We start from the raw sequence: 21,992 nt of genomic DNA on the forward strand, positions 1-21,992 counted from the left end.
TCTATATTGTAATTGTTTTTAATAACCTGCCCAGGGACTGCGGTTGAAAGTTAGCCGGCTGGCTAAAACCGGCACTTTTACTGAAACGTTGATTAATGTGCACTGTCCCTGTAAAAACTCAACTCATAATAGACACCTGTCCACAACCTCAAACAGTCACACTCCAAACTCCACTATGGCCAAGCCCAAAGAGCTGTCAAAGGACACCAGAAACAAAATTGTAGACCTGCACCAGGCTGGGAAGACTGAATCTGCAATAGGTAAGCAGCTTGGTTTGAAGAAATCAACTGTGGGAGCAATTATTAGGAAATGGAAGACATACAAGACCACTGATAATCTCCCTCAATCTGGGGCTCCACGCAAGATCTCACCCCATGGGGTCAAAATGATCACAAGAATGGTGAGCAAAAATCCCAGAACCACACGGGGGGACCTAGTGAATGACCTGCAGAGAGATGGGACCAAAGTAACAAAGCTTACCATCAGCAAGGGCATTGAAGATGAAACGTGGCTGGGTCTTTCAGCATGACAAACACACCGCCCGGGCAACGAAGGAGTTGCTTCGTAAGAAGCATTTCAAGGTCCCGGAGTGGCCTAGCCAGTCTCCAGATCTCAACCCCATAGAAAATCTTTGGAGGGAGTTGAAAGTCCGTGTTGCCCAACAACAGCCCCAAAACATCACTGCTCTAGAGGAGATCTGGATGGAGGAATGGACCAAAATACCAGCAACAGTGTGTGAAAACCTTGTGAAGACTTACAGAAAACGTTTTACCTCTGTCTGGTATATAACAAAGTATTGAGATAAACTTTTGTTATTGACCAAATACTTATTTTCCACCATAATTTGCAAATAAATGAATTAAAAATCCTACAATGTGATTTTCTGGATTTTTTCTCTCGCATTTTGTCTGTCATAGTTGAAGTGTACCTATGATGAAAATTACAGGCCTCTCTCATCTTTTTAAGTGGGAGAACTTGCACAATTGGTGGCTGACGAAATACCTTTTTGCCCCACTGTACACATTGTTTTTCTGTGACCCTCTTTGTTTCCCTCTAAAAGTAATTTCTGACAAATCTATTCAAAAGATTTTTTTCCGAGCATTAGGTGTGTGTTGGTATTGTATGAGTTTGAGACAGCCACCATTCTATGCATCCGAAGTGTACTGTACATGGTACAATACTGTACCAGGGCTGAGGCCATTTTATTCAGGGAATTATTTGGAAAATCAATCGTTATATTGAGAATATTCTCATTGGAAATAATAGGGAATTCACTGATTTCGAAATAGTGATTTAATCAGGTGAGTGAACTGAATTGCGATGCATCTTATTGTGTCACACAAATCAGTCAACCTGAATGTGTTTCTGTATCACCCATCCCTTTTCCTTGAACATTACAGCGAAGTGAATGAGGAAGGTATACAGATGAACACGTTTGCAGTGAGCCAGTACTGAACATCTTCAAGTCCACTTCTCCTCTCCAGAAGTGAAGCGTTAATAGACACACTACCATGCTTTCCTTTGTTGTGCTGTAGGGAGTTAGACCCAAAATTCATATTGTAGAAAAGATAACTCCCGTACATGCGATTTTACCTCTGCCCATTTACTATCAATATTTCAGCCTGAGACGTTATCAAAGGCCTTTCATTATTTGTTCCATATTCCTGTCACGCCAGTATTTACAGTCCAACCCCTCATTTCCTCTGCTCAAATTCAAACTAAAAACAAATATGCAGTCGCTAGCTAGATCAGTTATAGAATGACCATGAAGCACCTTGAAATATGCTAGTAGGTGGTTCCACCACCACCAACAACCAAGGTACAAAAAGTTCATAGGGGCCTTTCTGGCCCTGTCACATAAGACAGAAGTTGAATGCCACGACTTTCGCTGAGATGACATCTGTGGTAACCTTGTTGTGACAATATAGTCCACTTTATGGAAACTGTGACAAGTCTTTCTGTTGACCTAACAAGAGAAGTGAAGCATCGTGGGGGTTGTTGATGGGTCCTGAGGAAAGACAACAGGTGGCCTGGTCACCTTCAAGGCACAAAACGTAAAACAAACAGCGTAACTTCATTGTCTACCCGTGGCTTGTTGTATCAACTTGGATCTTATAGCCTCCACTAATCACAGCACTAACCCTAAAAGTGTTCATTGTGCCATATGCACACCAGACCTGGGTCAAATATGTCAAATACTAGAAAGTTGACTACTGGGAAAACTCAAAATCAAGCGCAGCTCTAATATTTGACATATTCAGGTATAGTGGACACTCCACATCAACAAACATGATTTATTAACCATGATTCACCTTCACCGTATAACCCCTAGCACTATCCCATCGCCTTTTGGCCACGGTCAAACGGTTAACCATATCAGTCCAGCGACCCCAGAAAAATCTACTTTTTATTTATCTGACTTTCATTTATCTGCATGTCCAGCCCTTATATTTAGTCTCACAATTAAGTGTTTTACATGTACCCTGAAAGTGCAAACTCATCCTGGCATCATTACGGAAACAAGGAAACTGAGTTTGGGCAACAGACACGCTTTGAGTGCTCCACATAATGGAATATGTGTGTTGACAAACATCTCATCAGAAATTATTTTTGGTCTTTCCAGCATACTCAACATTTCCATGTCAACTGCACTGATATGTGTGTCTTCAACAAACTGTCCAAAATGGATTTTATGCATATGTTTTGCAGATCTGTGAAACTTAGGGCTTGATTCAATCTGTATCGCTGAAGTTCAGCGTTATAGCGCAATTTAAATATAAAGCAAATTTTCAATTGAGCCGACATAAGCAGCTTTACCATGAATACAGTCTCCGCTAACGCAGGATCATTGCCTTCAAATGTCAATCACACAACAACGGTGATCTTCAGCCCTACTGATTGAAACAAGCCCATCCTCCCCAGCCTGAAGTGTCTCCCGTCTCGCCATTGAAATATGCCTTTTTCTGTGGTGCTATGGGTTGGAAGCTTCAGATTACGTGTGTTTGCAAGGCATAGGTCCTGAGTTTAAGCCAGGCGTAAATGAATGCCGGATTGGGGGAAAGTGGTATGATGTCCTTTAGAAAAAAAAAAAGTACATTTGTCTCATTCAGTATGGCAGTTTTCTTGTTCACAAAACAACTCACTGTTGCAATACACAGTTGCAATACTTATTCTACGATACATCACATTATCATGGGTGTCAGTCCAACCCTGAACCCCCCCCCCAGATGGTAAAGAACTGTGACATTGCATTAACACCAGTTTATAGAGTACAGCAGACCAGTGCAGATCACTGATAACTCAGGGTAAAAACCATGATCTCAGTTGAGACAGGTTGTAACAATGGAGAGGTGGATTAGACAATTTGAGGGATTTGCGTGCCATTGACTTCAGACGATCAAAACGATGATTATGACATGTCATTCATATTCTTGATTCAGCCCCTCAAACAGTTGCATAAATGTTATAACTTTGTTATCTTCTGTTTGATTAAAAATATTGGGATGTTGACAAATTTGCTATTTGATATAAATAAAAGTGGGACACAAAAAAAAGCAGTGTAGAACACCGTTGCCCAAAATGCATTGCTCCAATAACTTTCAAAAGATTGTTCCGAAGTTTGCCACCCCCCAAAAATGTTTTCCTATGAAGTTGCACAAAAATGTGTTGCACAAAAAGAATGAAGTTGCACAAAAATGTGTGTATTTTCACACAAATTAAACCACACAAAGACAAAATCTGCTGAAATACTTGTGTTGTTGGCTAAAGCCCACCCCTCAGTAAATGTTAAACTGTCCCTAACACTTTCCATTGCTCTTGGTGTCCTACCGCTCTCATGCAGTTTAACCCCGGGGCTTCATGTGTTTGGCTTCCCAGGGAGCAGAGGGGAAGATCAAGGTTAGCAAGCTAACTTACCTGAATATTCTGAAATAACATTTTAGTGTTTTAGAAAGATAAGCTTGAAATGAGAATGTTCTAATTGACTTAACAACCAAACACACATACCTATGTTTAGCTTTCTTAAGGAACCAGAAAATCAACTGGTATTTCTGGTTGTTTATTAAAGTTAGCAGGCGAACTCATTGTTCCTGCTCCATCTGGCTTTCTTGGCTCATTACAAAACTCCCTAAAGTTTACTGTATGCTTCCAAGTCTACAAAGTGTGCACATAGGCCTATATTATGACATTTTGTGACGTTGTTTCTAATATCAGAATCCCATCCATAGTGTTGTTGTCATTCAATGAGATAAGACTTGTTTTCATGCAAATTCTTTCACTTGAGGAATACTGCACCAAATATCTTATATATAAAATTGCACTACTAAGACCTCCTTTGCAAAAATGTCAAAATTACAGATTATTCTGACTATTTTGAGGAAGTGTTCTAGCTATGTTGTTGCTATGGTGTCTTTCTGAAGGATAGAGATTTGTTCTTGCTTTTCAAGGTCTTTTAAGGGAGTATGCCAGCTTTTGCCTATTTGAGTTCTACTAGGAGCAGTAAGAACCTAATCTGCAGGCGCCTTTAGCACACTTGGTCTTGTGGATTTTGGCAACTCAGCTCAATTGATGGAGAGCCCTCTCTATCGTGAGTCAGTACAGTATATAATTACTCATACTGTACATTCTCTTGTTTAAAGTAAACAAGGTAACCTTAAACATGTCTCCTCCCGGGCCAATTGGTGGTATGTACAAAATGTTACGACTATCGCTCAAACAGGACAGGAGATATACTTGTTCAACGTTTGGAATTTCAGTTGATTACTACAGCACCCCCATTGGGCCAATCAGTGTCATACTTCATACACCCACGTTTTGTCAAAATCGGGCTAGCGCTGTCTGAGGTATCGTGTGTGACTAACGTACAAAGGCAGATCCAGTCGTCGCCCCCCCACACACACACACACACACAGGGAACCTAGACATTTTAAACTGATAAACATTTTATTTTTCAAATCAATCAGATTAAGGATTAGATTCAATTGGATTGCGGAAGTACAGTGCTATAGCACGATTAAGATGGTAAAGGCCATGTTCCTGTGTTCGTGGAGACTGCATTCACAGTCTCCACGTAGGCCTACTGTATGTCAGCTCAATCTGAAATGATCTTTCAATTTCAATGACACTATGGTGCTGAACATCTGCGATTATGGATGGAATTGTCTTCAAATCAAAAAAATAATTACCATGATTCAAATTTCCAACAATTTTAATTAGCTTAATCTACCAACATAACATCAGTATAGAAAATATGTGTAACACTTTAATTGACACCCAGCGTCATAACACGTTATGACACGGTCATAACCATGACATGTCACAACAGCTGACAACTTGTCATAGCCTGTTATAGTTGGTCATAACACTGTCGTGACATATATTGCGTTATTTTATGGCCGGTTATGACATATGTGTCAAAACACACCAAACCTACCACACAAGGCAAAACATTGCATTACACCATAGCCTATGTAACAGTATGTTTATGTATTTATTTTTTATTTTATTTACCAGGTTAAATTATCATTGTAATTGTGAAACGCAGAGTAGGTGAACGGATGATCTCTGCATGTGTGGTTCCCACCTTGAAGCATGGAGGAGGTGTTTTGGTGCTTTGCTAGTGATACTGTCTGTGGTTTATTTAGAATGGACCACAGAGTGAACAAAAAGCAGCCAACATGTGCTCAGCATATGTGGAAACTACTTCAAGATCGTTGGAAAAGCATTCCAGGTGAAGCTGGTTGAGAGAATGCCAACCGTGTGCAAAGCTGTCATCAAGGCAAAGGGTGGCTTCTTTGAAGAATTTAAAATATATACACTTTAATTGATTACTGCATGATTCCATGTGTCATTTCATAGTTGTGATGTCTTCCCTATTATTGTACAATGTAGAAAATAATAAGAATAAAAACCCTTGAATGAGTAGGAGTGTCCAGACTTTTGACTGGTGCTGTATGTAACAGTATGTTTATGATGTATATTATTTTATATTTACCATGTTAAATGATCATTGTAATTGTGCACACATTGACGTCAGACATGCACCTAGCCCCATGCTCGGTTGCTGATGACTTCAGGAGCAGGACAAGACACCCTCCTTTTGACTGATATAAGGGCATGTACGTGATAGGCCTATCTGGCTTGTGTGATAATATGGTCATAATGCTTCTTGACAGTGTCATAAAGTGTATTTTCTTAGTCCAAGTAAAAAAAAAAACAGGATGGTCCTAAATCTTCATGACTGTCATAAAGAGTATTTTCTACAAGTTAAAACGTTTATTAAAAAATACATGACTAAACAAAAACAAAGGATTTAAAGAGAAACTTTCAAATGAAAGGACATTTCTTGGCAGGGAAAATCTAATTTCAATAAATGTGGGTTGACACTTATGTAGGTGTCATAACCAGCAATAAAATAGAACAATGTCACAACTGGTGTAAATATATGCATCATGACAGTATTATAACAGGTTATGACCGTGTCATAACGTGTTAACACTGGGTATCAAGTAAAGTGTTACCAAAATAATAGAATAAATCTATAAAAAAATGGGCAGTGAGTTTGACTCGTTGCTTCTACAACGATCCTCAGCAGCACAGTTCATAACAGTATTGAAAATGAACACAAAAATGGGTGACAAATATTTTGGAGTTTTCCTACAGTAGTATTCTGTAAATCTCAGTCAAGTCCACATCACTCCAAATAAACAATGCCTTACTGTTGCCCTTAGCGAAGCAGGTACACATGAGTAGGTTTCAGTTAACACTGTTTGGCTTTCAGTCAAAAATAAATCATTGTTAGTATTGATAACGTCCTCTCTTTCCTCCGTGACCCCAACCAACGCCCCCTCCTACTCCACCCCCTCCTCGCCAGCCACCCTTACCCCCTCCCCAACTACCACCACCTCCCCAACTACCACCACCTCCCCAACTACCACCACCACCTCCCCGACCACCACCACCTCCCCGACCACCACCACGACCGCCAAAACCTCCATCTTGTCTCTTCTGCCAGGCTGGCATCTCAGGGAGGGGGGCATCTATCTCAGAGGGCCGACCACCGCGATCTGGCACCCTTCCCATCAGGATCTATAGAAGTGAAATACAAATGATAGGTCAATGACAGGACAATGGCTGGGGACCATGGACCCTCATTTGGTCAGTTACAATGCTTTGTCCTAAAGACAACACTCAGACATTTGCACACAATGAACTTTGGGTCCCATTCCACAGTACCTTATTGACGGCACAGGCAGTATTCTTTCTGCTTGAGCCACTGCTGGTCTTCACCACGTTGCATATGTCCTCCCTGGCTGCCAGCAGGTGAGCCATGCCCACAGACGACATCTGGGCCAGGGAGTGTCTCTTAGGCTGGTAGGCCCTGGCCATACAGTCAACTCTCTCCTAACAGAAAAGACAGATGGGTAGTTTGTTGAGCATAGGACATGCACAATGAGATTCTTCATAGAGGGCAGAAAGGGTGTAGCCTGCCGATTAAGGACAGTATCACCAGTAGCACTGTGTCCTGATGGGGAAAGGGCATCACTTTAGACCAGGGATGTGCAGAAGGCGCCCCTTTTGGCCTGAACATCAAACTTTTGAGGGGGGGGATTTGACACCTACTCATTCAAGGGTTTGTCTTTATTTTACTATTGTCTACATTGTACAATAATAGTGTAGACATCAAAACTATGAAATAACACATATGGAATCATGTAGTAACCAAAAGTGTTAAACAAATCAAAATATATTTTAGATTCTTCAAAGTAGCCATCCTTTGCCTTGATGACAACTTTGCACACTCTTAGCAATTTCTCAACCAGCTTCACCTGGAAGGCTTTTGAAAGTTTCTTCAAGTGCAATCGCAAAAACCATCAAGCGCTATGATGAAACTGGTTCTCATGAGGACTGCCACAGGAAAGAAATACCCTACGTTACCTCTGCTGCAGAGGATAAGTTCAGTTAATTGCACTTTAGATTGCAGCCAAAATAAATTAATGTAGCAGACATCTCAACATCAACTGTTCTGATGATACTGCGTGAATCAGGCCTTCATGGTTGACTTGCTGCAAAGAAACCACTACTAAAGGACACCAATTATAAGAAGATACTTTCTTGGACTAACAAACACGAGCAATGGACATTAGACCAGGGGAAATCTGTCCTTTGATTTTGTGAGTCCAATTTGAGATTTTTCGTTCCAACCGATGTGTCTTTGTGTGAGACAGAGTAGGTGAACGGACGATCTCCACATGTGTGGTTCACACCTTGAAGCATGGAGGTGGTGTGATGGTGTGGGAGTGCTTTGCTGGTGACAATGTCTGATTTAACCAGCATGGCTACCACAGCATTCTGCAGCGATACGCCATCCCATCACACCTCCAGGCCTTGTAAGGGTTATTTGACAAAGGAGAGTGATGGAGTGTTGCATCAGATGACATGGCCTACAAAATCACCCAACCTCAGCCCAATTGAGATTGTTTGGGATGAATTGGACCGCAGAGTGAAGGTAAAACAACCAACAAGTGCTCAGCATATGTGGGAACTCCAAGATTGTTGGAAAAGCATTCCAGGTAAATCTGGTTGAGAGAATGCTAAGAGTGTGCAAAGCTGTCATCAAGGCAAAGAATGGCTATTTTGAAGAATCTCAAATATATTTTGATTTGTTGAACACTTTGTTAGTTACTCCATTATTCTGTGTGTTATTTCATAGTTCTGATGTCTTCACTATTATTCTACAATGCAGAAAATAGTACAAATAAAGTGAGTAGGTGTGTCCACTCCAAACTGTTGACTGGTAGGGCAAGTATTCAGACCCTTTACTCAGTACTTTGTTGAAGCACCTTTGGCAGTGATTGCAGCCTCAAGTCTTCTTCAAGTACACCTGTATTTGGGGGGTTTCTCCCATTTTTCTCTGCAGATCCTCTCAAGCACTGTCAGGTTGGAAGGGGAGAGTCGCTGCACAGCTATTTTCAGGTCTCTCCAGAGGTGTTAGATCGGGTTCAAGTCCGGGCTCTGGCTGGGCCACATTCAGAGACTTGTCCTGAAGCCATTCCTGCATTGACTTGGCTGTGTGCTTAGGGTCGTTGTCCTGACGGAAGGTGAACCTTCACCCCAGTCGGAGGTCCTGAGCATTCTGGAGCAGGTTTTCATCAAGCATCTCTCTGTACTTTGCTCCGTTCATCTTTCCCTCAATTCTCCAGTTGTAGAAACTTCTCAAGGATGATCAATGGAAACAGGATGCACTTGAGCTCAATTTCAAGTTTCATAGCAAAGGGTTCGAATACTTATGTAAATAAGATGTTTATTATTATTTATATATTTGCAAAAAAACTTCACTTTGTCATTATGGGGTATTGGGTGTAGATTGATGAGGACATTGTTTTATTTAATACATTTTAGAATAAGGCTGTAATGTAACACCATTTGGGAAAATGTATTAGCCCATTTCAGCTAACATTTTGTAGATTGTTAAGTTAGCTGGCCGCGGTATTAGCTAAACTTGTAGTAATCATGGTCAAATTACTGACTCGGGGGGGAACCATTGGTTTTCTTAGTCATGGTCACTCAGCTATATTAAAAACTGCAAACATTGTTCTCCATCCTTTAGCAAAATGTGTATAATTACAGTCAATTAGTTATAAAATTACAAAATCTTCTCTCCACCCCATGGCAAAGTGCAGAATTGCAGAAACTTGCTTTAGATCTAACATTTTCTCTACACACCATGGCAAAATGTGTAAAATTACAGGAAATTAAGTGGAAAACATGCTTTTGTTTGTTCTTGCCGCTGTCAAGAGGGGGGCCATTAAAAATGCTTTGCTCACAGGCAGTGGAGGGGGGGTAGCAGCAATTTTGCCTAGGGCCCCCAATAGGCTAGGGCCGGCTCTGATTGCATTTTTACTTATTTCACCTTTATTTAAACAGGTAGGCAAGTTGAGAACAAGTTCTCATTTACAATTGTGACCTGGCCAAGATAAAGCAAAGCAGTTCGACACATACAACAACACAGAGTTACACATGGAGTAAAACAACCATACAGTCAATAATACAATAGAAAAATAAGTATATATACAATGTGAGCAAATGAGGTGAGATAAGGGAGGTAAAGGTAAAAAAAAGGCCATGGTGGCGAAGTAAATACAATATAGCAAGTAAAACACTGCACATTCTTCTACTGCAAATCTACCATTTCAAAGTAGAGATATAAATAATGGGGTGCAAAGGAGCTAAATAAATAAATGAATACAGTAGGGGAGGAGGTAGTTGTTTGGGCTAAATTATAGATGGGCTATGTACAGGTGCAGTAATCTGTGAGCTGCTCTGACAGCTGGTGCTTAAAGCTAGTGAGGGAGATAAGTGTTTCCAGTTTCAGAGATTTTTGTAGTTTGTTCCAGTCATTGGCAGCAGAGAACTGGAAGGAGAGGCGGCCAAAGGAAGAATTGTTTTTTGGGGTGACCAGAGAGATTTACCTGCTGGAGCGCGTGCTACAAGTGGGTGCTGCTATGGTGACCAGCGAGCTGAGATAAGGGGGGACTTTACCTAGCAGGGTCTTGTGGATGACCTGAAGCCAGTGGGTTTGGCAACGAGTATGAAGCGAGGGCCAGCCAACGAGAGCGTACTGGTCGCAGTGGTGGGTAGTGTATGGGGCTTTGGTGACAAAACGGATGGCACTGTGATAGACTGCATGCAATTTATTGAGATGGGTATTGGAGGCTATTTTGTAAATGATATCGCCGAAGTCGAGGATCGGTCAGATGGTCAGTTTTACGAGGGTATGTTTGGCAGCATGAGTTGCGAAATAGGAAGCCAATTCTAGATTTAACTTCGGATTGGAGATGTTTGATGTGAGTCTGGAAGGAGAGTTTACAGTCTAACCAGACACCTAGGTATTTGTAGTTGTCCACATATTCATGTGTGGGTATGACTTCAGATTTTTTTGTGGCCCCCACCCCCATCAAAGTTGACTATGCCTGCTTTAGACTATTGAGATGCACCCAAAGACTCCACCTGCCTTGGCTCTGTCTGACCAGCCGAAAGACTGCACAGTGACGTCCAGACGTTTGATCAGCAGCCTCCGCCGACACTCATACTGTGAGGACAGGACCGTGTTGATCTCCTCCAGCCTTTCCTGTAGATACAGACAAGGCCCAGAGTCAATGGACACACTTGACATCTCCTCATGCCTTAGCAGGAATTCTGAATTTTGCCTGCACATAAATGGGTTAAAGTCTGAATGCAGTCTGCTTACCCACTGTTCACTGTCGAGATTGTTCTTCAGCACAGGCTTTCCAATGTGATCCTTTGGAAGCTCTTGAAGCACTGCGTTTATCTGGAAATACAGATAATGCATTTGTTGAAAACAAAGATAATGATAAAATCAAAGGCTATGCATGCGGCACTTTCTCACAGACTTTCTATTGGGTTAATGAAGGCCCTTTTTATACCAGACCTGAGCCTAGGGAGGAAGTATCGGGTGTGCAAGACTAACTTAGACACACCTTTTGTTCTATCCCGGAGAACAGCTCTACTACTTCCTGCCCTCTTGGCTGTGGGAGCTTCAGTGTTTCACAGATTGCCTGGAGATCGTTTCTGTCTTTGTGTTGTTTGTCCTCAACAAGTCGGCTCTTCACAATCTGTGCAGCTTGTACCTCTGAGCTTAAAAACACTGCAGAATAAAGATATGAGCCACAGGTAAAAATCGCATTCATGTAAAATGGAAACTGTAAAATATATGGCAGAACCATGGCAGATCAGCAACACACCAAAAGGGTATCATAACATGATGGTACTCAGACCCGTTTTCTGAACAAATGGTCACGTCAGTACTTACATACTAGCTTTAGATGGTCTTTTTTATTCTGCAGCCCTCCCTGTAGAATCCCGGAGACAAGGCCTTGATAGGGGCACTCCAACTCCTTCAGCATACCACTCATCTCAAACCGAAGGCCATCAGTATCACCTAAACACAACGTGAAATGTTGTGGGCATTTAGTAGAAATCCACTTTTTCGAGCTGAAAGACGATGGCCGGAGCTTACCCATGATGTTGCACAACAATTTAAGTCAATAAGTCTGGGTTGTAGTCAAAGTATGATATATTTGAGCTTGAAGTGACAAATCTGAACTGATCACTTGGTGCAAATCTGTGAATGTGGTGTCTTTTCCTATGGTATTACAAATTGTTTTCAGCCTATATTTCGTTTCAGGGCTGGGTTTTATTTAAATGTTACCACCCACTAGCATGGCATTGTTTAATAATCAGAAACAGCTGGAACGTTATTCCTATTTGCGGCTGAGATGAGCCAATAAGCAGTGTTGTGTTGGAGACCACCTAAATCCAGACCGATTCCAGACCAAGACCAGAGCAAATCGAGTTTGAGCCAACAACGGAGGGGGGAGCCGAGAGAGATTTAAGGCCGAGGGGTCCCGAGACTAATTCAAGACCATGATTGTAATTTTGTCAAATCACCACCATAATAAAGAGTTCAAAATGTCCAGTATGTCGGTGTTCATATTTCAGAACTTATGGATTGTTTAGACATTCAGAAAGGTTAAAAATAGAGCCACTAACCCAAATACAGTGGGGATGTTTCTGATGTCCTAGCCAATGGCTGACTTAGCTAGCTAAAATTTGTCTGATTCCAATATATTGTATATTCCTAGTTTTTACCAAATGAACTACATAACATCGTAATAATTTATTTGAATGGTAGATCTCTATTGATAAACTTGGTAAATCAAGTTGTAACCTAGGCCTATTATGATTGCATATTTATGATTGCATATTTAATAGGAGTGTGTGCATGCATTGCGTCCATTTGGGACTTATTTTATTGAACGGATCAACAGCATTTACAGTTGAAGTCGGAATTTTACATACACTTAAGTTGGAGTCATTAAAACTGTCTTTTGTCTTTTTAACAAACTATAGTTTTGGCAAGTCGGTTAGGACATCTACTTTGTAAATGACAAGTAATTTTACCAACAACTGTTTAAAGACAGATTATTTCACTATCACAATTCCAGTGGGTCAGAAGTTTACATACAGCTCGGAAAATTCCAGAAAATGATGTCATGGCTTTAGAGGCTTCTGTTAGGCTAATTGACATCATTTGAATCAATTGGAGGTGTACCTGTGGATGTATTTCAAGGCCTACCTTCAAACTCAGTGCCTCTTTGCTTGACATCATGGGAATATCAAAATAAAAAAATCATCCAAGACCTCAGAAAAAAAAACTGTAGACCTCCACAAGTCTGGTTCATCCTTGGGAGCAATTTCCAAATGCCTGAAGGTACCAAGTTCATCTGTACAAGCAATAGTATGCAAGTATAAACATCATGAAACCACGCAGCCGCTCAGGAAGAAGACGCATTCTGTCTCCTTGAGATGAACGTACTTTGGTGCGAAAAGTGCAAATCAATCCCAGAACAGCAAAGGACCTTGTGAAGATGCTGGAGGAAACAGATACAAATGTTTCTATATCCACAGTAGATCAAGTCCGACATCGACATAAACTGAAAGGCCGCTCAGCAAGGAAGAAGCCACTGCTCCAAAACCGCCATAAAAAAAGCCAGACTACGGTTTGCAACTGCACATGGGGACAAAGATCGTACTTTTTGGAGAAATGTCTTCTGGTCTGATGAAACAAAAATAGAACTGTTTGGCTATATTGACCATAGTTATGTTTGGAGGAAAAAGAGCCGAAGAACACCATACCAACCGTGAAGCACAGGGGTGGCAGCATCATGTTGTGGGGGTGCTTTACTGCAGGAGGGACTGGTGCACTTCACAAAATAGATGGCATCATGAGGAAGAACAGAGCTCCGGGCAGCCGAGCGGAAATGGAGGAAAACTCGCCTCCCTGCGGACCTGGCATCCTTTCACTCCCTCCTCTCTACATTTTCCTCCTCTGTCTCTGCTGCTAAAGCCACTTTCTACCACTCTAAATTCCAAGCATCTGCCTCTAACCCTAGGAAGCTCTTTGCCACCTTCTCCTCCCTCCTGAATCCTCCTCCCCCCTCTGCAGATGACTTCGTCAACCATTTTGAAAAGAAGGTCGACGACATCCGATCCTCGTTTGCTAAGTCAAACGACACCGCTGGTTCTGCTCACACTGCCCTACCCTGTGCTCTGACCTCTTTCTCCCCTCTCTCTCCAGATGAAATCTTGCTTCTTGTGACGGCCGGCCGCCCAACAACCTGCCCGCTTGACCCTATCCCCTCCGCTCTTCTCCAGACCATTTCCGGAGACCTTCTCCCTTACCTCACCTCGCTCATCAACTCATCCCTGACCGCTGGCTACGTCCCTTCCGTCTTCAAGAGAGCGAGAGTTGCACCCCTTCTGAAAAAACCTACACTCGATCCCTCCGATGTCAACAACTACAGACCAGTATCCCTTCTTTCTTTTCTCTCCAAAACTCTTGAACGTGCCGTCCTTGGCCAGCTCTCCCGCTATCTCTCTCAGAATGACCTTCTTGATCCAAATCAGTCAGGTTTCAAGACTAGTCATTCAACTGAGACTGCTCTTCTCTGTATCACGGAGGCGCTCCGCACTGCTAAAGCTAACTCTCTCTCCTCTGCTCTCATCCTTCTAGACCTATCGGCTGCCTTCGATACTGTGAACCATCAGATCCTCCTCTCCACCCTCTCCGAGTTGGGCATCTCCGGCGCGGCCCACGCTTGGATTGCGTCCTACCTGACAGGTCGCTCCTACCAGGTGGCGTGGCGAGAATCTGTCTCCTCGCCACGCGCTCTCACCACTGGTGTCCCCCAGGGCTCTGTTCTAGGCCCTCTCCTATTCTCGCTATACACCAAGTCACTTGGCTCTGTCATAACCTCACATGGTCTCTCCTATCATTGCTATGCAGACGACACACAATTAATCTTCTCCTTTCCCCCTTCTGATGACCAGGTGGCGAATCGCATCTCTGCATGTCTGGCAGACATATCAGTGTGGATGACAGATCACCACCTCAAGCTGAACCTCGGCAAGACGGAGCTGCTCTTCCTCCCGGGGAAGGACTGCCCGTTCCATGATCTCGCCATCACGGTTGACAACTCCATTGTGTCCTCCTCCCAGAGCGCTAAGAACCTTGGCGTGATCCTGGACAACACCCTGTCGTTCTCAACCAACATCATGGCGGTGGCCCGTTCCTGTAGGTTCATGCTCTACAACATCCGCAGAGTACGACCCTGCCTCACACAGGAAGCGGCGCAGGTCCTAATCCAGGCACTTGTCATCTCCCGTCTGGATTACTGCAACTCGCTGTTGGCTGGGCTCCCTGCCTGTGCCATTAAACCCCTACAACTCATCCAGAACGCCGCAGCCCGTCTGGTGTTCAACCTTCCCAAGTTCTCTCACGTCACCCCGCTGGCTTCCAGTTGAAGCTCGCATCCGCTACAAGACCATGGTGCTTGCCTACGGAGCTGTGAGGGGAACGGCACCGCAGTACCTCCAGGCTCTGATCAGGCCCTACACCCAAACAAGGGCACTGCGTTCATCCACCTCTGGCCTGCTCGCCTCCCTACCACTGAGGAAGTACAGTTCCCGCTCAGCCCAGTCAAAACTGTTCGCTGCTCTGGTCCCCCCAATGGTGGAACAAACTCCCTCACGACGCCAGGACAGCGGAGTCAATCACCACCTTCCGGAGACACCTGAAACCCCACCTCTTCAAGGAATACCTAGGATAGGATAAAGTAATCCTTCTCACCCCCCCCCCCCTTAATGATTTAGATGCACTATTGTAAAGTGACTGTTCCACTGGATGTCAGAAGGTGAATTCACCAATTTGTAAGTCGCTCTGGATAAGAGCGTCTGCTAAATGACTTAAATGTAAATGTAAGGAAAACTATGTGGATATATTGAAGCAACATCCTAAGACATCAGTCAGGAAGTTAAAGCTTGGTCGCAAATGGGTCTTCCAAATGGAAAATGACCGCAAGCATACATCCAAAGTTCTGGCAAATTGGCTTAAGGACAACAAAGTCAAGGTATTGGAGTGGACATCACAAACCCTGACCACAATCCTAAAAAACATTTGTGGGCAGAACTGAAAAAGCGTGTACTAGCAAGGAGGCCTACAAACCTGACTCAGTTACACCAGCTCTGTTAGGAGGAATGGGCCAAAATTCACCCAATTTATTGCGGGAAGCTTGTGGAAGGCTACCCAAAACGTTTGACCCAAGTTAAACAATTTAAAGGCCATGCCACCAAATACTAATTGAGTGTAAACTTCTGACCCACTGGGAATGTGATGAAAGAAATAAAAGCTGAGTTTAAATGTATTTGGCTAAATTGTATGTAAACTTCTGACTTCAACTGTACATAGAAGTAGCTAAACTTTAAACAGCAATGACATCATTCATGGGGCGAGAGGGGGGGGGGGTGGCGGCACGGAGTCAGTTTGCTGAGGCAATAGATCATCTTTGGGAGAGATGTCAGAGAGAGACAGATTAAGTGAATTAATAAAGTTTTGGTGGCAATCAGCTTTGAAATCAGCGTATTTTGCATTATGGTTTGCACAAAGTACCAGGGTAGTGAATTGATGATAGCTTCAGCTGTAAGACAACAAGAACAGATAGCTTGGTTATCGTCGCTGCACACTATTTTCAGGTCTTTTCAGAGAAGGCAAAGTGTGGCTCAAACATTGTTTAACACTTTTTTGGTTACTACATGATTCCACGTGTTATTTGATAGCTTTGAAGTCTACACTATTATTCTACAAAGTAGAAAATAGTCTAAATAAAGAAAAACCCTTGAAATAGTTGCTGTGTACAAACTTTTGACTGTTATTGTAAATAGAGAAATTATAATTTTGACCACACAGGATTTTGTAATAATAAAATTGGTATATAAACTCCCCATCACATTTCCCCAAGCCCAACATGTCTCCGTCCAACCCCCCATATACATGTTTTGCTGCAGTGCTGCCTGCCAGCAGTAATCGTGAGAGATACAATAAACTGTCATTGTTAAGTAACATAGTAGATCCAGTGAACAGTTGGGAGCTGTGAGTTGATGGTTCAGATTACGGGATGCCAAGGTCATATTTTCTGATTTTTCTGGTCCAGTTAAAGGGTTGTTCAGATTCACTTAGATCTGTGGACCATACTTTAGGTCAGAATATGAGATTTTCAAAAGTTGTTTATATATTATAGAGATCAGTCCTTTTGGGAGCACAGATAATTTAGTTAGAAATCCCATCATTAGATGGTTTAGTAGTTGGGTTTCCCCAAAAACTCCATACACCAGCATAAGCTGACCTAAATTTTAAATATAGAAAAAGGGAGTTGCCAGATAATGTGCGTGTGTCTTTCAAATCTTGGGAGTGTGCAAAGCTGCCATCAAGGCAAAAGGTGGCTACTTTGAAGAATCTCTCAGTTAAATTATTTAAACACTTTTTTGGTTAATACATGAGGGTTATGTATTACCCCCGTCAAGACCCAGGGTCTCAAGCTTAATGAGGAGTTTGGAGGGTACTATGGTGTTGAGTATTGGGCTGGAGGCAATGAACAGCATTTTTACATAGGGCAGTGGACAAGAGGAATACCTATCCCATCTGGACAAAAGGAATTCCTATGTAAAAACACTGTTCATTGACTACATTAGCTAGCTAGATAAGGTAGCTATATATGGTTAGCATGCTAGCTACACTGACAGTGCCCTATTTGTTGGTGTTTATCAATTCCACCTGGAAATTTCCACACCCTATTTGTGAAGTAGTCTTCGTCATTCTTTGGAGGTGGAACCTAAACATGCATTTCCTCTCTTGGACAAGAAACTACATCTAAATGGTGGTGCCAACTTCCTCTGGGGGGGTTCCTTTAACATGGCAATCACTAAAGTATGAAATAACTGGAGACGCTGATTGTTTTCAACCTAATCTACTCATGATCGCATAAAGCGATTCATGGACCGTCTATATCCGGGTTGCATCCGGTTAGCACGGCTCAACTCCACACACACACTAGCACTCAGTGCGCACAGGGAGCAGCACTGACGTGCTCATGTCATCCAAAAACATGGGAGACATTGGATGAATATAAAAATTGTATATCTTTGGCTGTGAATGACAGGGGAATTTTAAAAAAAAATCAATGGATGTTTAGTGCACAAAGGTAATGACTAAAGTGTTTAATTTGGAATTTTCAAACCTGACTTCTCTATGTGGTCGTCTATGGAAATTGTCTTTCTGGGTCGAACTTCAGTTAAACTGCAGTACTGAGCAAGACCGTATATGCAGTCGAAACCACGGTTCTAGACCGGAAGCCTGGCCAATTGGTTACATTAACTGGGTAGTATGTGATTTAACAAAACAGTGAGAGGTGATGATGTCTGATGGTATTTTGGCTCACCATAACCTGATGTACTGCTCTCTTCCAGGTCACATAACGGTGTCAGACGGGATTTAAACCACATGCAAAGGTTGATATACTCAGGTGATGACAGTCCACCTTCACATGCTTTGACAAGCGTCTCCTCCTCCTGCAGAGGTCCGTCATACCTGCGCACAAAAATACAAATTTAGCTCGAGAACCCAGGGCGGCATACATACGTAATTTACGTCGTAATGCGCTAGTATTAGCACACCGAACATGCATGAAAGCAAGCTAGCATCGAATCATGATAGGACTTGGATTTTGCATGGATGCATTTGCGAACTAATGAGCATATACTTTGAATACCACTGTCTAGGACGAATACACTATATTGACAACACCCATGTACATTTGCTAGCTAGCGGTTAATCGCTGATTGAGCAGCGTAATCCGTGATGCCATCAGATGGCGGAGTGTGGTTTGCTTACCCGATTTGTTCCAGAACATCTAAAATATCACGTTCCATTGTGGCAGACAACAATTTCAGCAGATTCCTTCAAAGTTATACATGTAACCGATATAAACGTGTGTGTATTGACATTGTGAGACACAAACATACATTATTAGCTTAATTCATCGGCTAGCTAAAACCATCCCGAGAGTCAGAAGTAACGGAAATTAAATCCGTAGTGGAACATTCATGTTGGTTACTTTTGTTCCGCTCAGTGTGTTCCCTTCATAGAGATAGATAGAGGACTCTACTGCCCAAAAGCCTGATTTAGCATGAGAAGGGTTTTGAAGTAGTCAGGTGGGACCAGTGTGTTATGAATAACATTAGCGTGAGCATGAGCAACAATAGGGGAATCGCTGATTTGCTGTTAAAATAAAAGTCCCCCATTGAAACTGACGCAAACTGATGGAAACATGCCACAGTTGGACAAGATAAGGCTAAACAAGACTGGCATGTTGTTATATAAATGAAAGAAAATACAATTATTAGTTAATCAGACCAAAGAAAATCTGTTTAAATCGCACTGTGGATGTATTTGGCTTCAGAATTGCATTGGAGGCTTACTTGTATGCACTGTATAGCGTAACCTATGGATTGTGCACCCATGAAATGGGATAATAGCCTACTGGTCCAACTCTCCTTGTACTTTAAAATGACCCTCCCCCTTGTACTGTAACATAAATCGAACACCCTCTCCCCTCATATAATTAACTCAAAATAATGTTTATGACCAAAAATAGCAATAACTGTAGCAACCCTGTGTTTAAAAACGTGGAATTCTTCAGCTTGCTTTTGTGGCACAGTTGATGCTACACAGGGATACAGGCCAGAAGGTTGAGGGTTCGCAGGCCTCCACATACGAGCTCACGCTCCCTGCCTCTTTCCTTACACTTCGATCATAGCCAGCTGCAGACATTGATCAGCTAGGGGGAAATCAGATTTTCAACATTTTGATGCCATATTAATAAGTGTATAAAATATATGCAATGAATTTTCCAACAAAAAAATTATGTGCCAATGCACCACACAACCAATAAAGAAAGCATACCGACTTTGGACACTTCAATGTCATGTTTTGGGTTTTCAACACCACAATAAATAGACTATGTAAATCTCGACAAACAGACCCCCCCCCCCCCCATGTGAACCAGAGAAAAAACGCACTTCCCTTGTTCTGTCCCTAATAGGCCTAATTATCTTTTGTTGAATTTATATAGCAACATTCCAACCTTGTTTAGGACATGATCTAAATCCAATTGTGGCATGTTTTCACTATTTTTTTTATCAGTTTGCTTCAATTTTAACGAGGGGCTTTTATTTGGAAGGCGAACTGCCGATTCCACTATTGTTGCTCATGCTAATGTAGTTCACAACACATGTTCATCAGGGTTGAACTTCCTATGGGTTAAAGAGATTCTCTGATACTTTTGTATACTTTTTAGCCAGTAGTTCTGAAAGTAGTCTGACGAGCCAAAAGTTGTGCCTGACAATTGCATACTACATCACATATGTGCAGATATGTGCACCACGTCATTGCTCTCTGTCTCACTCTGCTGTGTGTGCATCTTGCTAGCTGTCACTCAAATGGCGAGGGGCTGAAGCTCATTGACTAGAACTCGAATTGGGGGCTGGCCCAAGTGGGGTAAAATGTAAGCTTTCAGAAAAACAGTCTCTTTCAAACTTGGGATTTCTTGGCTAATTAAAGGTAACACAGTAATTCTGATCATAGATTATGCATGTATGAACTGTACATTGACACATGAAGCCCAAAGCGGGAGGATTCAAAAATACTTAGTAGTCTAATGGACTGTGCATTATTTATAATGACGGATACCTGGAGAAAATCGGATCTCTCTGAAATGAAAATGGATGGCCATTGGCTATTGTTAAAAAAGAGGATAGTCTTAACAGTGCTAAAGTTGTCTATCAACTGTAAAAATGTAGGCAACAGAACCAGTTGCAACTGAGGTATCTGATCATCAATGAATTCAAGAAAAGGACATTCATTGTTTAACACAGCAGACGCATATCCTCAGATAGGCCTACATGCACTTGTGGGGGAAAAAACATTTGGGAAACTATCATTTTCTAATTTATTATATTTTATTCCAATATGTTGTTGTTACAAAATAGATTTGTGTTGACTGTGATTAGGGTATGGGAATATAAGAACACCTGCTAGGCTAAATGAACAAACTAGGTATGCATAGCTCACCACATGATACTCAAACCAGGATGGCCACACTCGTGTTTCTAAAAGTGAATTCAAAGGCACTGTAGAATGACCGTATGGCCTAATAAGGCATTTTCATTTAATTATTATGCCATTCTAAGTATTTAATGTTATATAGCCTAAATGCATAGGCATGTAGTTGAAGTGCTGTTCTTAATAAGTTGTTGAAATACTAAGCGCTCCTGCCAGCCTGTACTGTGTCACAAATGCTTCACAATTGGTTTCTTAAATGGCAGACTATATCCTTGAAATAATAATAATAATTTCCTTCTTAGGTTACCTGGCTTGGTCCCGACTTATTTGGACTTAGTATGTTGTTTGATAGCCTGTTACGACGCTCCCGCACTTCTTTTTCAATATGAGAAAAGCCGAGACCTTGGTGAATGGTCAAATTATTTCTGTAAAAGGGTCGCTCGGTGGCGTGACTACTTTGAGTGGGCCAAATCCGACATAACAAGAATAGCCACAGACAGAAAACTCTACCAAAGGGTGGCGAAAACGGCTGTTCTCGAAACAGTCTTGTGCGATGCACTTAAATTTTCCCTACTCTCCGAGTGCTTAGTTTACAGAAACGTACCACCTCTATTGTACATGCAGACTATCTGATCTACTGCATTGACCTTACCATCACACCAACGAGATCTAGGCTCCAAATCCGCTCGTTTTTGCCATGGTGTTCATAAAACTCCACCGACCACTTTACGCAGTGGAACCCAGAACGACACGTGACCGCTGCTGTCCTTTCAGCACCACAATTCGAAGGGCGCTCACGTCACTCACAATAACCTTTAAGGTGTTGCCTATGTCTAATTAGTCCAACTCATCACTTATTATTATTATTGTTGTTATTATTATAACAAATAGATTATCACATCACACAATGGTACTCGTTTATTTTAATCTTTTTATTTAACCTTTATTTTGACAGTGG

General features: G+C 42.1%; 1 protein-coding gene across 2 annotated transcripts; it reads right to left on the reverse strand.

Annotated features, from left to right (window-relative positions):
• Positions 1-4,922: 4,922 nt before the first annotated feature.
• fam98b (family with sequence similarity 98 member B) lies at positions 4,923-21,768 on the reverse strand. Of its 2 annotated transcripts, none has more exons than XM_064927960.1 (8): positions 21,687-21,768; positions 18,354-18,502; positions 11,831-11,959; positions 11,499-11,665; positions 11,249-11,329; positions 11,012-11,128; positions 7,234-7,401; positions 4,923-7,086 (listed from the first exon to the last, which is right to left on the reverse strand). In XM_064927960.1, the coding sequence occupies exons 2-8, from the start codon at positions 18,415-18,417 to the stop codon at positions 6,796-6,798; spliced, it is 1,017 nt and encodes a 338-aa protein (XP_064784032.1). In that variant the 5' UTR covers positions 18,418-18,502; positions 21,687-21,768; the 3' UTR covers positions 4,923-6,795. The 2 variants fall into 2 exon arrangements, with proteins under 2 accessions (XP_064784032.1, XP_064784031.1); XM_064927959.1 differs by lacking the exon at positions 21,687-21,768 and adding an exon at positions 18,806-18,994.
• Positions 21,769-21,992: the final 224 nt, after the last annotated feature.

Source organism: Oncorhynchus masou, chromosome 21, assembly GCF_036934945.1.
Source record: "Oncorhynchus masou masou isolate Uvic2021 chromosome 21, UVic_Omas_1.1, whole genome shotgun sequence".
In the NCBI taxonomy this organism is placed as follows: domain Eukaryota; kingdom Metazoa; phylum Chordata; class Actinopteri; order Salmoniformes; family Salmonidae; genus Oncorhynchus; species Oncorhynchus masou.

Bases quoted from the DNA above. Each gene is read 5' to 3' on its own strand.
- fam98b (XM_064927959.1), bottom strand. From the start codon at position 18,843: ATGGAACGTGATATTTTAGATGTTCTGGAACAAATCGG. The intron at 11,960-18,353 runs GTGAGCCAAAAT...CGTTGTGTTTAG, and splicing joins GAGCAGTACATCAGGTTATG to GTGATACTGATGGCCTTCGG. The intron at 7,087-7,233 runs GTACTGTGGAAT...TCACTTCTATAG, and splicing joins CTGCCTGTGCCGTCAATAAG to ATCCTGATGGGAAGGGTGCC.